This window comes from Delphinapterus leucas, chromosome 6, assembly GCF_059928025.1.
Source record: "Delphinapterus leucas isolate spDelLeu-1000000601 "Yukka" chromosome 6, BTC_Dleu_Yukka2, whole genome shotgun sequence".
Taxonomy (NCBI): Eukaryota; Metazoa; Chordata; class Mammalia; order Artiodactyla; family Monodontidae; genus Delphinapterus; species Delphinapterus leucas.
The window spans coordinates 22,013,675-22,027,091 of record NC_143134.1 but is presented as its reverse complement, the minus strand read 5'-3'; the positions used below and the strand labels follow the sequence as shown (position 1 = coordinate 22,027,091).

Below are 13,417 nucleotides of genomic sequence, written 5' to 3'. Positions count from 1 at the left end.
TCAAATTTCAGTAGTCTGACCCTGGAGCTGGATCTTTATCACCACAGAGCTATCTGCCTCCCTTCCCACATGGAGTCCATTGTCTTTTCCCCTCTTCTGACTCTTTCTAAATCATTCATTAAAGTATTGAGTGTATCTTGCGAATTGGGTTTTCTTTCCAGTGCTGGGAATGCATTGGTGAACAAGCAAAGGTGCTTCCCCTCTCGGCAAAGGGTGGAGGGCAACATCTTCTAGAAAGTGAGAACAGCATAATTAAAGGTGTGGAAGGGAGAGAGTGAACAGTCCTTCCCAGAGCTCCTTCACGGATGGAGCGCAGAGTTCACTGAACAGAAGGGTGAGTCTTGAGGCTGGAGAGCGGAGCAGAGCCAGACCATAAAGCTTCTTCTAGCGTTGTAAGGAGTTTGGGTTGCAATTTTACTGTGAGGGTAATGGTTTTGAGGACATTCGGAGAATGTGCATTTAAAGTATATTCATTTACATATTGGCACTTCATTAGCGACTTTAAAGAAACTAATCAGCCATTAACTTCATGTTCAGAAAGTCTCATTCAAGAAGTTTCTTTAAAGAATAACAATGAAAGACATTGGGGGAAAAAAAACCCAAGAAAACGTAACACTTTATTATTATTTGTTATCTTAGAAGGAATTCACCAAAGGCTTCATATTATGCTATGGCATCTTTAATTATAAAAATAAGCAAATAAAATAACTTGCATCTGTCATTACCATGATATGTTTCATAACCTTTATATGCACATGGAGCTTAAAAATGTAATTTAACAATAAATAATGACATATACCAGATATGCTCACTGTTTATTCCAGTACTCAGCCAAAAACCTAAATATCATTTAAATTATAAATACATAATGCAAATATAATGGCACAAAAATGTCTAAAGTGCAACCAAATCACAAGAGAAGAATCATGCAAACTGGTCTAGGTCAGCCCCGGAATCTGTGCAGCAAACACAAGACAAAGCTTTGGAAGTTTAAGGGGGACTTGGAGGGAGCAGGATGGGAAGAAGAGAAGCAAAAAACTAGCAACATTGTGAGAACTGCTTCTTTCCATATGTGTAGATATATGTATTATAGATACATATATAAATATTATTGTGGGGAGAAAAGGGGGGGGTACCACGGTTTGAAGAGGTCACAGCAAATCAAAGAGAATCCACTGGACGGAAGTAAGAGAGAATTTTGTTAGGAATACTCATGAACTACTCGTTGCATTGGGGTCCTGGCTTAGTGGGTTTGAGAAATGGACACAACACACAAAACTGTAATAGCTTTTCTGGTTTGGAGAAGCCAGCCTTGCCTGCAGGGGAGGAATGGGTGAGGGAGGGAGAGGGATAGTCAACTTAGAGTATGATCTACCTGATTTCCAAGAGGCTAAGGCAGTGTCCATATGTTTGGGGACCTGGGGATGGGACAGTTCTGAGTATAAAAATGCTCTGAACAATCTGATGTCAGCACGCTGAGAGGCTGTGTGGGGACAAAGGCAGCCACGCTTGTGCTGCTGCTGGGTCTGTTGCGTTCGCTCTTGGTCCTTGAGCAGCACGTTACTGGTTTTAAAGGCTTTGTGGTAAAGTTGTATTGCTTTTCGTTTTTCTGGGGATGTGCCCTCCCTCCTCCCACCAGCATCCCTAACACTCGATTTGGGCAAATCTGGAGTTTATCCTAGTGAGAGTCAAGCACCAATGGTTTCTACCTAAGCGAGTTTGGAGTGGCCCTTACAGTCCTACCCCTCCTCCCTCTTCCTCTCTCAACATTGACCTTTGGTGGGCAGTGACGCTCCTAAGGGACTGTTGGGTTCAAGGACAGTGACCCTGAGAAACTACTGTTGTTCATAGCTAGGTTAATCATTTGGCTTTGGTGGTCGCCATCTTGTAAACATCACGGCAGAAATGATCAAACCGCCAGGTCTTTTTTTCCTCTTTCTTTCATTTTTTTTTTTTTCTTTTTTCTTTTTTGCAATCCTACAGAGATGGCCCAGCTGCCAGGACTACTTTGGCAGGCAGCGTGCTACAGGACAAAAATGTAAGAGGAGTCTATTAAGGCTGGACAGCCCAGGGTTATTTATACCCCCTCAGCCCCAAGTCCCCCAAACTAAAGACCCAAAGGCTGATTGACTCATTCCTGATTGAGTTAATGGAAAGCCTCCTACCCCATCATCAGGCTGCCAGAGTACCAGGCACTGATGAAAGGCAGAAAGTCAAGAACTGCCACTTCCCAAGGTATAGCAGGCCTTATCACACTCTAAGTGGTCCAAGCCCAAAGGGATGCTCTTTTTGGTTCCTGTAATTCTCAGTTGGATGTGACAGAGCTGTTTCAGGAGAGGTCTAAGTCAAGAGTAGCCTCTGGGTTGAGGTGGGCTGGGAGATTAACATCTTGCCTGGGGTCCTTCAGATAAACCTGTTGGTTTTTCCTATCTCATACAGGCCCATCTTAAGTTCTGATGTTGAATAAAACTACTTCTACCCCCTTAGTTATAAAAAAGGCCACAAGGAGCATTTATGTGGATATCTGGAAGTGAGATAGTTATTCCATTCCCAGGAAAAGAAAAATAAAGCTAAGTTACAAAACTAAATCTATATGCAATAAAGTTATTATATACTGCTTTGTTGAAGCAGAGTCCTCTGGAATTTATGTACAGTACATTAGTTTTCACCTGTTTATATTCCACAGTTAGACCTTAAGATTCTCTGGATTTAAGACAATTGTTAAAGATACTTTTAAAGCTCTGAGCAGTTACAGTACATAGAGATGTTAGCTTTTTGTTTTTCATTAGATGCAAGAAGAGGCAGGCTCCAAGTCTGGTTGGAGAGCCAGGCTCGAGCAATTTGGTAAATGTGTTGGGAAGGAAATTAGACACTGAGGATCAAGACCGTAAGACACTAGCTCATGAGAGATCAAGAATTCAAATATGACATTCATATTCGTCCATGGCCAGCACAGATTCATAACACGAATTCCACTGAGCATCTTTATGAGCATTTTAAGACATGCATTTAAATTAAGTTGCTTCTTACCAGCTAACTCTACTGGGGCAACCATTCTAAAGGGTTCCACATCTTCAAATTACAAAGTCTGGGGAATCACATGAATGTTTTGTGTTTGAGAGTCATTGGAGGGGAGCTGGGAAAAGACCTGGTAGAGGAAAGTGGTAAAAGAGACCACTTTCTCCTGAGGAGAGGCAGGAAAGATCACACGTGTTCTGTTGGTGAGAATGCCGCCATCGAAGAATGTTGAGAGATTGATTACAGAAGCCTAGTTTCATGCAATTTTTTTTTTAAGGGGGGGATAGAAAATAGGAACTACTTAAAAAAAATCAAACCAGGCACAGTTCACTCGAAGTTGGTGAGCGAACACCCTTAAAATGATCGTAGTTTGGTGAGGTTGTGAATACCTCTCCCCGGCTATGCACTCTCGTGGGAGGTGCGTTTGATGAGGGAGGGAGAGGCCACCTCACCTCGGAGGCTCCTGAGGAGGACTTTCAGCTTCTGTGGCTCGTTGGCACGCCTCCTGTTGAAGTCAGCTCGCTGGTGTGTGTGGGCACAGTGGTCTGTCTGCAGGATGTGAAAGAGGCTGGCCATGTTGGGTCCGATTTTCTCCATCAGGCTGTCTCTGATTGTGCTGACTGTGTCTTCGTCACATTCCAGTAGGCTTCGGACAAGTCTGTTATAGTATCTGCATTGGGAAAGAGAGGGTCATTCAGTGAGAGCAAGGCAAGACCCAGGCTTTCATCTGGGCTCCAGTCAACACCCGTCCTGAATGGCCAGATGAAGCACCCACGAATAGTTGCCTCAGCTGAAGGTGGCTTTTGCTTCTAACCTTTAGGCAGTGTCTTCTTAGTGTGAGTGCTTGCGCTGCCTGGATTTACCGCCCAGTGCAAGACAGCTCTGTGTTCACGTTTTGAGCTCAGGAGACTGAGATCGTACTTTGAATAGTAGGCTCGTGGCGATGTCTAAAATGTTTAGAAAGAGAGAATCGTGGAGCTAGATGGGATCACAGAGACGATTTAATGACTCTTTCATCATTTCATTGTATAGAGAAGAAACTAAGGTGGGAGAGCTGAAGTGACTTGTCTGAGGTCATACAGTGGGCTAGTGGTCGAAGCAGGACTTAGTCAAATGTATGAGGTGACCCAACCCTCACACTTATGTTTTAATAGTCATTGCACATGGATGCAATCATTTGCAGTTATTTTGGTGCCTCTTTGCGATTTTTCTTTTTCTTGGTGGTGTGTGTGTGTGTGTGTGTGTGCGTGCATATTCTGATTAATTTCTATCCTTTTTTTTTGGCCGTGCCGAGTGGCATGTGGGATTTTAGTTCCCTGACCAGGGATCAAACCCGTGCCCCCTGCAGTGGAAGTGTGGAGCCCTAACCACTGGACTGCCAGGGAAGTCCCTAAATTTCTGTTTTTAAAGGAGATACCTGTCTTCAGTATCTCATGCATTTTTCTACTCAGTCTAATTTCCCTGTCATACACTTGGCTAGCCTCTCTGAAGGCTATTGTCTCACCTCATTTTCAGTCTTCTTGCAAAGGTATATTGCAGTCAGAGGGCCAGATGCCAGGCAACAAGGATATTTAAATAGAAAGATTGGTGATCCTTAGTGGTGCTTCAGTAGTTTGAAGAAGCCTTCTCCCACTGCTCTAGACTGTGTGGCCCTCTCCTTCTTTGGGATGTTTTATAGATATTGGGTTACCATCGTACAGGTCAGCATTTGATGGTTTATTGATGGTTTTATCTTCCTGACTAGGCTGTAAACTTATTGAAGGCAGGATATGTGTCCTTATTCTTTGTATCCCTCATGTGCCATGTCCTAGGGCTATAGTGCCTGCACACTGTCATTCTGTTGATTTATTTTGTGGCCACTGAGAGAATGGAGCTTTCAAAATAGAGTTCTTTCCAATATCATGATTCCCAAAAGAAAAAATTATCTGTAGGTCTTCTGGTACGTTTTACAAAAGAATTTAGGTTTGGCATAAATTTCCTTCATCTTTGGTGCAAGTTCTTTAAGCCTCCAAAATGCTGCAGCTAACTGTTACGGCTCAGAAAGGATAAAACTGTCTTAATATATTTTTTTTCCTGAAGACCATGGTTTAATCATTTTAAATAGTCACAGGACATGTTTCCACACATAAGGTGACAGTGAAGAAAATGTGAAAACAATTGTGTAAATGTTGTACAGCAAATAGTCCTAGGCAATACTCCCTTTGATGCAGGTTTTTGAAAAATCAGTACATATGGGTTAGACAGCATGGGAACTACCAAAAAAAAGATGGAGTCTTTTATGACATAGAGAACACACTTAAACCTTGTCATTGACCTTTTATCAGTAAACTCTCTAATAGTTAAGGCATATAAATTACTCATCCTATTATTTGGGAAGACACTTAGGGTATTTCCCAATTTGAATTGGGATGCATTTGCTCCATTTCGAGGTGGCAGTCGTCAGAACCCATTAGCTCTGTGTTCACTAATTAGGGACTGTCTAATGATGGTGGTCTGCAGCATTTATGTGGAGAGACCCTTTCCTCAGAGGAGCCCGAGGACTGCCGGACCACAAGACCTGCCGTGAAAAGAAACCTGTTTATTTTTAACTCACCTCACAGAGCACAGGATCAAACATCTTTCCAGAATAACTTAACCCCCCAGAGAGGTCCTTTCAAGGATGTACAGTAAATAGAGTGGAATGTGGGCACTGAAGCAAAGCCATCACCCTTCTGTGAGGGAGCAGAACCAAGCTGGGGACAGAGGGAGAAATGTGTCTGGGTCTCCGATATAGTCCTGGCTCTACCCCTCCCACGAGGGAGGATTATATCCAGCTGTTGGTAAAACTGGGATTCCCTGGCACAGAGACACATTTTCCAACCCTTTGGAATTATAAAGCACATGAGTCAAAGCAGATCTCACTTGGATGGGGAAATGGGGAGAAAAGTGGTTTTGGAAAAACTGAGAATAAACTACTTTGTATCATTAGCTTCAGACATCTACACACCCACACAGATCCCCAGGCATCTTGTGGGCTCTGCTAGGATGTGGGTCCCCTGGATCTCTTTGTCAAACCGGTGATTAGATCCTAGAGAAAAAGGTTTCTGACCCCTCATCTTCGTGCCCCTCAATAAGGACTTTATAACTTAGAAGTTAACCCTTCCACTTCTAGAAAGAAAGAACTGTTCACACGAAATGATCTTCCAAATGGGCTGGAGAGGATGATCTTTCCTTATATCAACATGGAAAACTCTAGTCTGGATGAAGAAGTCTAACACCAGTAAGGAAACTGAGCTTCTGTAACTAGCCTCACCTCTTTAAGGTCAGACGCGTTCCCCTGGCCCCCACTTTGTCAAAACACCTCTTCTCCATCTCTGAGAGAGCCTACCTTTACTGTTACTTTCTCTGTTGGCCCCGATAGGCCACCCGTTCTTGGTGCTTCTTGAGGATGACCCTTGCCAGCCTGACTGTTCTTAGCGACTCCCCCCAAATCTACCCTTAGCTTCTCCCATGGAGCTGGTTACCTCAGCAAGGGCAGGCTAAGAGAGCTCCTTGGAATAGATAACAGCCATGGCTCCAGTAGCGGCTCCTCCAAGTGTGAGAAACCTATCAGGCTGCCTTGATGACAACACCGTTTGCCTGAGCAAGCAATAGATTAATCCCACACCTCTCTATTGAGGGCCAGAATATGGCATTGACCTCTGGGGTTGTGTGGGCTGATGAGACAGACCTTTCCTATCTCTAAGCCACTCAGTGAGGTTATTGAAGAGATTTAGCAATTGTCATGTATGCCTTGATCACTGTCTTGGACCAAGACTTGGTGTTACTATAGCTATTGGTGAGAGCTGTACACAAATTTAATTGTTGATCACCAGGGGGTACATTTATTCCATTCTACTTGGAATTCCATTTTTGGATTGTGGATTCTATCTGCAGGTTTTAGTGGCTGCCATTTTTGAAGTGGAAATCAAATAGCCTGGCTCAGGGCCATGTGAATTGTAGGCTAGCTGTGTGACCTTCAGCAGGTCGCCCCTCTCTCTGGGTCTCTGTTCTTTAATCAGTAAAACGAGGCAGTTAGTCTAGATAACCTTTATGGTCATTTCCAGCTATGACATTTTGTGTTTCTGGGGTTCAGTATATACACACCTTCTCAATTTAACAAAAAAATAGTGCAGCTCTGCTTAAGGCCCATCCTTGGCAGGAAGAGTTACAACTATTTAAGAAGATGCCTTTCTTCATCTTTATGGGGAGTGGTGGTGGGATGTACTCCCGAGACTTAATGGGCTAAGTGTTCAGATCACCCAGCCTGGAAGGACCCTTTAAAGCATGTTTCTTTCCTCCCCCTTTGAAAATTCCATCACTGACTTCTTTCCTCGGTAAAGAATAAGATCAGATATTCTCCATAGCTACTGTTTCAGCCATGCTTACCCAAATACACACATACTGCCTAGGAACGGTCTGTGTGAAGGTTTATAAATAGTCCTTTGTTTCCCTTGATCAATATTATTCTTCTGTTTCCTGTTCCCTATCCATGCCCTAGAGAGTTGGAAGCTTTGTCAGTTTTCCCATCTGGATCTGGATTGGTTTAATTTCTTCTCAGGCCTCATGCTGTCCAGCCTGCCTGATCAATTGTGCCTGCTTCCCTCATGGTTGAAAGTAGAGTTTACAAATTCAGCCAGGGGGACACTCCAGCTATCCTTTGTGTTCTAAGGGCATTTCTGTCATGGAAAACCTCCCTGTTCTGGCTCCTGGTCCAGTCACAGGCTTTTGGATTCTCCCAGGCCCAAATCTCATGCTAGATAAGTCACAGGAAGGGGGAATGAACCTGTAACTACTTCCTTTCACAATTCTTTGCCAACTGGCACAACGTAGCGTGTATCTATGGTGGGACAGAGGCTGGGAAAGCAGGATGTTTCAGAGGAGTGAGGAGCTTAAATAGAGCAAATCGAGCCCAGCATGGAACCGGAAATCTCTAGCTCTGAGCAGGAATAACATTAGCCAGTTCGAGTGAAGTAACTGGAGAAAGGTAAGAGCTGCATGGAGGATTCTAGTCTTCAAGAGATGACCTTCCTTAATAAGGATGATTCTTCTAAGATGATAAAGGGAGATAACTAGACTCCTGTGACCCTTTTCTAAAGGTGGTGAAAACAAGGCACCTATTGAAAAGAACAATGGCCTGGTTAAAAACTCCTATTACTAGTCTCTTCTTATATTGTTAGGATCACCGGTCCAGAATCTGTATTCTCCTTTCTGTAAGACCTCCTCTTCCTAATGGAAGACGCTACCTCAGTTGAATTAGAGATATTAGTATTGTCTCAAAACTGGCCACATGCCATATTATAGATCATGAATTGTCACTGGACCATTAAAGATCAAAACTTAGAATAACGACTGTGCTAACATATTCCTGCCCCCCAGCTACCACATAAACACATACTGAAGAGACAGCGCACTTGAGATAAATGCTGAATTTGATTTTCCTGTTCTCAGAAAATCAGGACCATGACAGAGTCACTTTCAAGGACTGAACAAACGATTTTTATAAGCTGACATGAGGTTCCGAAGAACAATGATCTGTAGTTAAGAGTGAATCAGAAATTTACAAAGTTTAACGTCAGAGGCCTTAACCTTTCCCCGAGGAGGAGCTACTTCTCCCGTTTTCCAGTTGCACGTATGTACATGACTAACCCACTGGTAAGCCCCAGAAGGACTAGGTTATTGCCAGTATCTGAAGAAGGGTGGCAGCATCTGGCTAGGAAATTAATCAGGTAAGTCTGCGTTAGCGCTCCTGTGGTCAGAATAGCACATTAAGGTCTGATCTTTGTGAATATGTGCAGATTTGGCTGGAGAGTCAAAGAATCATAGCACTTCAGGACTAGGAGTCAAGTCAGTGGCATCACAGTAGGCTGAACTTGACCGTTCTGCACTGCCCCTACCATGCCTCCATGCTAGCCCCATCAGCACCTTTCTGAACTTGATCACGGATGGGGAAGCCCAGGTCTTGCCAGGAAACTTTCTACGCCATGGAATGAGCATGTCTGCCATCTCATGTCTTAGATGTTCACACCTGGCTGGTAAAGACAGTGAGTCAAGGGCACAGAAAGGCACGATGCTCAGATATTACTAGCTCAGTGGCTTGGGATCAGTTTAGAATACTAAGATGAGAATGTGATCTGGGGAGTCACCAGAACACCCTTACAGGAAATCTTGGACTAGACACATGGGATAACAGACCTGGAAGGGACCATGGGAATCATCTAGTCTAGCCACTTCACTTTTCACAAAGGAAATTTGAGTCCCACCAAAGTCAGATGGTTCGCTCTGGGCTACCCAGCGAAATATCTGATTGGGCTTAGGATGGACTCAAATATATGCAGTTTTAAAACTCTGCATTATGACATTTGACCAAGGTTTTCATAATGGCCAGTTGTACTGTGCATAGTCATGATTTCAGCCCAATTTGATGTCTCAGAATCTTGTTTCCATAAACTTCACAGTTCCCTTCAGGCTTATGGAAGGAAATAGACAATGCATGCGGACGAAGTTTTCTATTAGCTGCATGGAGAGACTTTTCCTATAACAGTGAAAAAAAAAAAATCCAGGCTGCTTGAGCTGTCACAACCAATCACAAACATATTTTTTTTCCTGCAAAAGCTGGGAAGACTGCAAGCTAAAATAAGAGCATCACTGTGGCAATTTAACTCCTTCTGTGTCTGGTTCTGCCGACCAACCACTCCCCCTCCCCCCGAACTGCCAAACGAGTGGACTCATTTTGTACCTGTTGGAGAAGTGATTAGGGAGCTGGACGACTTCCGTGATGGCTTCAGGGTTCCGCTTGGCGACACTACACACGTTCAGCTTGCTGTAGCACTCCTCCTGCACCTCGGCAATCATCCTCTGGAAAGTGGAGCACCTCCGAATGGCCAGGAAGACCTTGGAGGTGACCCCGTTGGCGATGCACTTTAAGCTCTCTTTGACAAATGCTTTTCCCTGCCGAGGAAGGGGGGTAGGAGGACAAGATTTAGCTTGAGCTGACAAGAGAGGACAGGGCCTGTGATATGTGGAACTTAAGGGGGATCACCTTGGCACTGTCTCATGGCCCTCTCTGCATGTCCTTGCAATAAGCGAACTGTACCCTGCGACCAGGATTTTAAAAAAAGTCCCTATTCCCTTAGACTACCTTGAGCTACATAGAAATGAAATGAGATGAGAAAAAGAGATGAACCATAAACAACCACCCTTCAGCCTAAAAATAGCCATAATATGGTTTTGTATTCTTGGGATTGAGATTTGATAACTCAAATCACAAGCTAGTAAAAAAACAAACAAACAACAAAAAAAAACCAAGCTAGTATGCCGGCTCTTCGTGAGAAGAACTTCTTTGTTAGAAGAACATTTTTATTTCCTCTTGAAGAGGCAAAGATTTTCCGCTCATCACCCCTCCCTTAGAAGACAGCCTCTGTCAGCCTGTTACAATTGTGCATTAGAGTGGGTGGAGAGTGGCTTATATAGAACCTATTTCTTGGCCAAATGTGTGTGTGTGTGTACACACGTTGAGAATTGAGATGAGAATTTAGACTGGGGAGGCTGAGAAGCAGAGCTGGTTCCCTACAAGCCCGGCTCCTAAGAACAATAGTCTCATACACTGTTAAAGACGAGCAGCCAGTTGTGAGCAGGGGTCAAGGTCTTATTACCTGAGTGTCAAATTTAGCAGCGCTGTACAAGAAGGATTTACAGATGTCGTACATCCCATCTGTGTCACAGGTGGAGTTTTCCAGGCATGCAAAAGCTCCACAGCCAACCTGCAGAGCGCTGTTGAGGCAGCGAACCACTTCAGCTGAAAGAGACAAATCCATCCAATCTGGGTCAAACGGTGAGGACAGTCTGGAGGGATCAAGCTGATGTGGAGGCAAAATTCAAGCAAAAGGGGTCAGAAGGACTTATCCTAGAAGTCTGTGATGGGGCCAGTAGATAGAACCATTCCGAGCGGGGTGGGAGTGAAGAAGAGAGGGGACAGACAGATCCCTTTTGCTTATAAGAACCAGAGAACATGGAGGAAGGGAATGAGTTTTCCCTCGGAGATACACTCTCTTGGTCTCACCATCACACACAGTTTTGGTGGCTGGATAAGTAAGGTTGGAGTATGAGGCATGCCCAGTGCTTAAAGCAGCTCTGCAGAATCCAAGGGCATCCCTTAAAGGCTGAAAGCATGGGAAGGTAGATGGTAGTGGTGGGTGGTCAAGTTTACGAGGAGGAAGGACCGGGGAATCCATTTGGCTTCCAAAAAATACACTCCAGAGTCATAAGGATGGAATTTTGGTCTAAATGGCAGAGAAGAATTTGCCAGGAGTCCACTAGGAGACCCTTCTGATTTAGGGCTTTTAACTTACCTTCCTATTGGCAGAAAGAAATCTGATCCGTTCATGTTTCGTCCCAACCCCCCACTATAGGACAGTGCTTAGAGGTATGCATAATCTCTCTCATATTAAAAGCCTTTTTTTTTTTTTTTTAAAAAAAAGAAAGAAACACAGGTGTAGAATAACCAGGCCAAGGCAACACTTGTGCAAGACTGGAAGAAAACCGCAGAGAACTTGCATGAGGCTTTCTACATTCTGGATAAGATCTTCCATAAAAGTAATTTCTCTCCTACAGAAGAGGGGTGTTCTGGCAGGCAGCTCCGCGAGAAATGATCTGCAGCCTTCATACCATAGGAGTCTCCTCTGAGATCAAAAGCACGGTTCGGTTAGGCGGCCCCTCCCCCTCCCACCACCCGCAGCCTCTGGGATGTTACAAGTCATTTCCCTAATTATATATTTCCACGGGTTCAAATGATAACTTTGCTTTAAGCAGTTTTAATATGCATTAGGATTGCTATTGTTTTTGGCAAGCTTGAATTGTGAATCACTGCATCTCTATAGCAACTAAGTACAAAAGGAAGTGAAGCAAAGCCCTCCTCTCGGCAGGGACCTGTGCTCTTCCGAGGGGAGCAAGCGTCTGCAGCATTTGGACACCTGCGAGCCGATCTTTGCTGACAGTTGGGGGAGAGAGAGCAGTCATGGAAGGGGAGCAAGCTGGACAAGCGAAGTCCAAAGACAGAGGTGTCAATGCCGGCTTCCTAAGGACTCTTTTCCTTTAGAGACCAAGATAATACACAATTAACTGCTCAAGGAGTCAGGGATAGAGTGAGACCTCTCCCTTGGAGAAATAGCTGCTACGTTTCACAGATTCTCTTTCGAGGGGCTCTCTAGCCACGGGGCTGCGTGGGGACTGAATGGAGCCCGAGAGAGCAGGGAGGGACAGAAGGAACAGTGTCGAGGGTGGGATGTGTAGGGTTTTCTCTGAATCTGCCCTGGATTTGTCAGACTGGAGGGCTATGGTTCCGTAAATCAGTCTGCAAGGGGAGCTTTCTGTGTGTTCTCTGGAGGGGCAGGGAAGTCAAGTTATAGGGTCTTCAGGGTAAAGAAAGAGGGACAGCATCAGACAAGTCACGTCTCACCTTAAGATCAGCTTCAGCTTCTGGAAAGTATAGAGAGCGCTTTGAAGCATGCCAACATTCAAGTCTTTCCCCCGCCCCCTCCCCCCCAAGAGGGTACGTGCCAGATTTCAGGCAATCAGGCTAGGCTTATGCAATGAAATACCCTCAGCAGAGCGCCCAGCTTCTTCGTTAGTTGCATGCAATTTATTAAACAAAGGAGCTCCACTTCCTAAGGCTATTGGATTACCCTGGCAGTTTATTGCCATCAGGCATGAAGCACATTTATTATCAAGATCAGCCGTCACAGACACAGTTGCAAAAGCGAGAGGCAAATGAGGACAGCTCTTTGGGGGAGAAACCGGTCCTGGGTTTGCCGCTTACCTGAGTTCTGAGCTGCCACCCGGGCTTTCCTGGGGCTCACAGAATCATTCTGCTCCGCCTCATGGGTTGCAGAAGCACTGATCACCAGCACCAGAAGCACTGCTGAGTTTTGGAGCATTCTCTGAGAAGTTTCCGCTAAGTTGTTGGTTTTTTTTTTTTTTTTTTTCCTCCCCCCCCTTTCCTCTTTCCCTCTCCCGGCTCGAGTGAAGATGTGGATCTGGATACACTGAGAGCCTAGGTGAGGATTTGATGAGGATCTTTTTGTTGCTGCTGATGCTGCTTCTGCTGGCGCTTTTGCTGCTGCTGCTGCTGCAGTCGCTGCTTCTTGCACCTCTGGCTTTTGCAAACTGGGGGCCCAAGAGCTGCACCCAGGGATTTTATAGCCGTTCTTATCGGTCCTCAGGATCAGGGACCAATCAGGTCCCTCAACTGGTCTGGCCAGCCAATCGGAGGGCACGCTCATTGGGCTGGAGCTGTTTGACTTCTTAGAAATATTTTCCAGCAAATTAAAAGTACCTGCTGCCAATATCTTATACGTGTGTGTGACTGTGTGTGCAGAGATGT

The 13,417-nt window shown here is 44.8% G+C and overlaps 1 protein-coding gene across 1 annotated transcript; it reads right to left on the bottom strand.

Moving 5' to 3' along the window:
• Window positions 1-587: 587 nt before the first annotated feature.
• Window positions 588-13,214, bottom strand: STC1 (stanniocalcin 1). The gene is made up of 4 exons (XM_022595062.2): window positions 12,854-13,214; window positions 10,692-10,834; window positions 9,776-9,987; window positions 588-3,688 (listed from the first exon to the last, which is right to left on the bottom strand). Exons 1-4 carry the CDS (start codon window positions 12,969-12,971, stop codon window positions 3,418-3,420), a joined length of 744 nt encoding a protein of 247 aa, XP_022450770.1. The 5' UTR covers window positions 12,972-13,214; the 3' UTR covers window positions 588-3,417.
• Window positions 13,215-13,417: the final 203 nt, after the last annotated feature.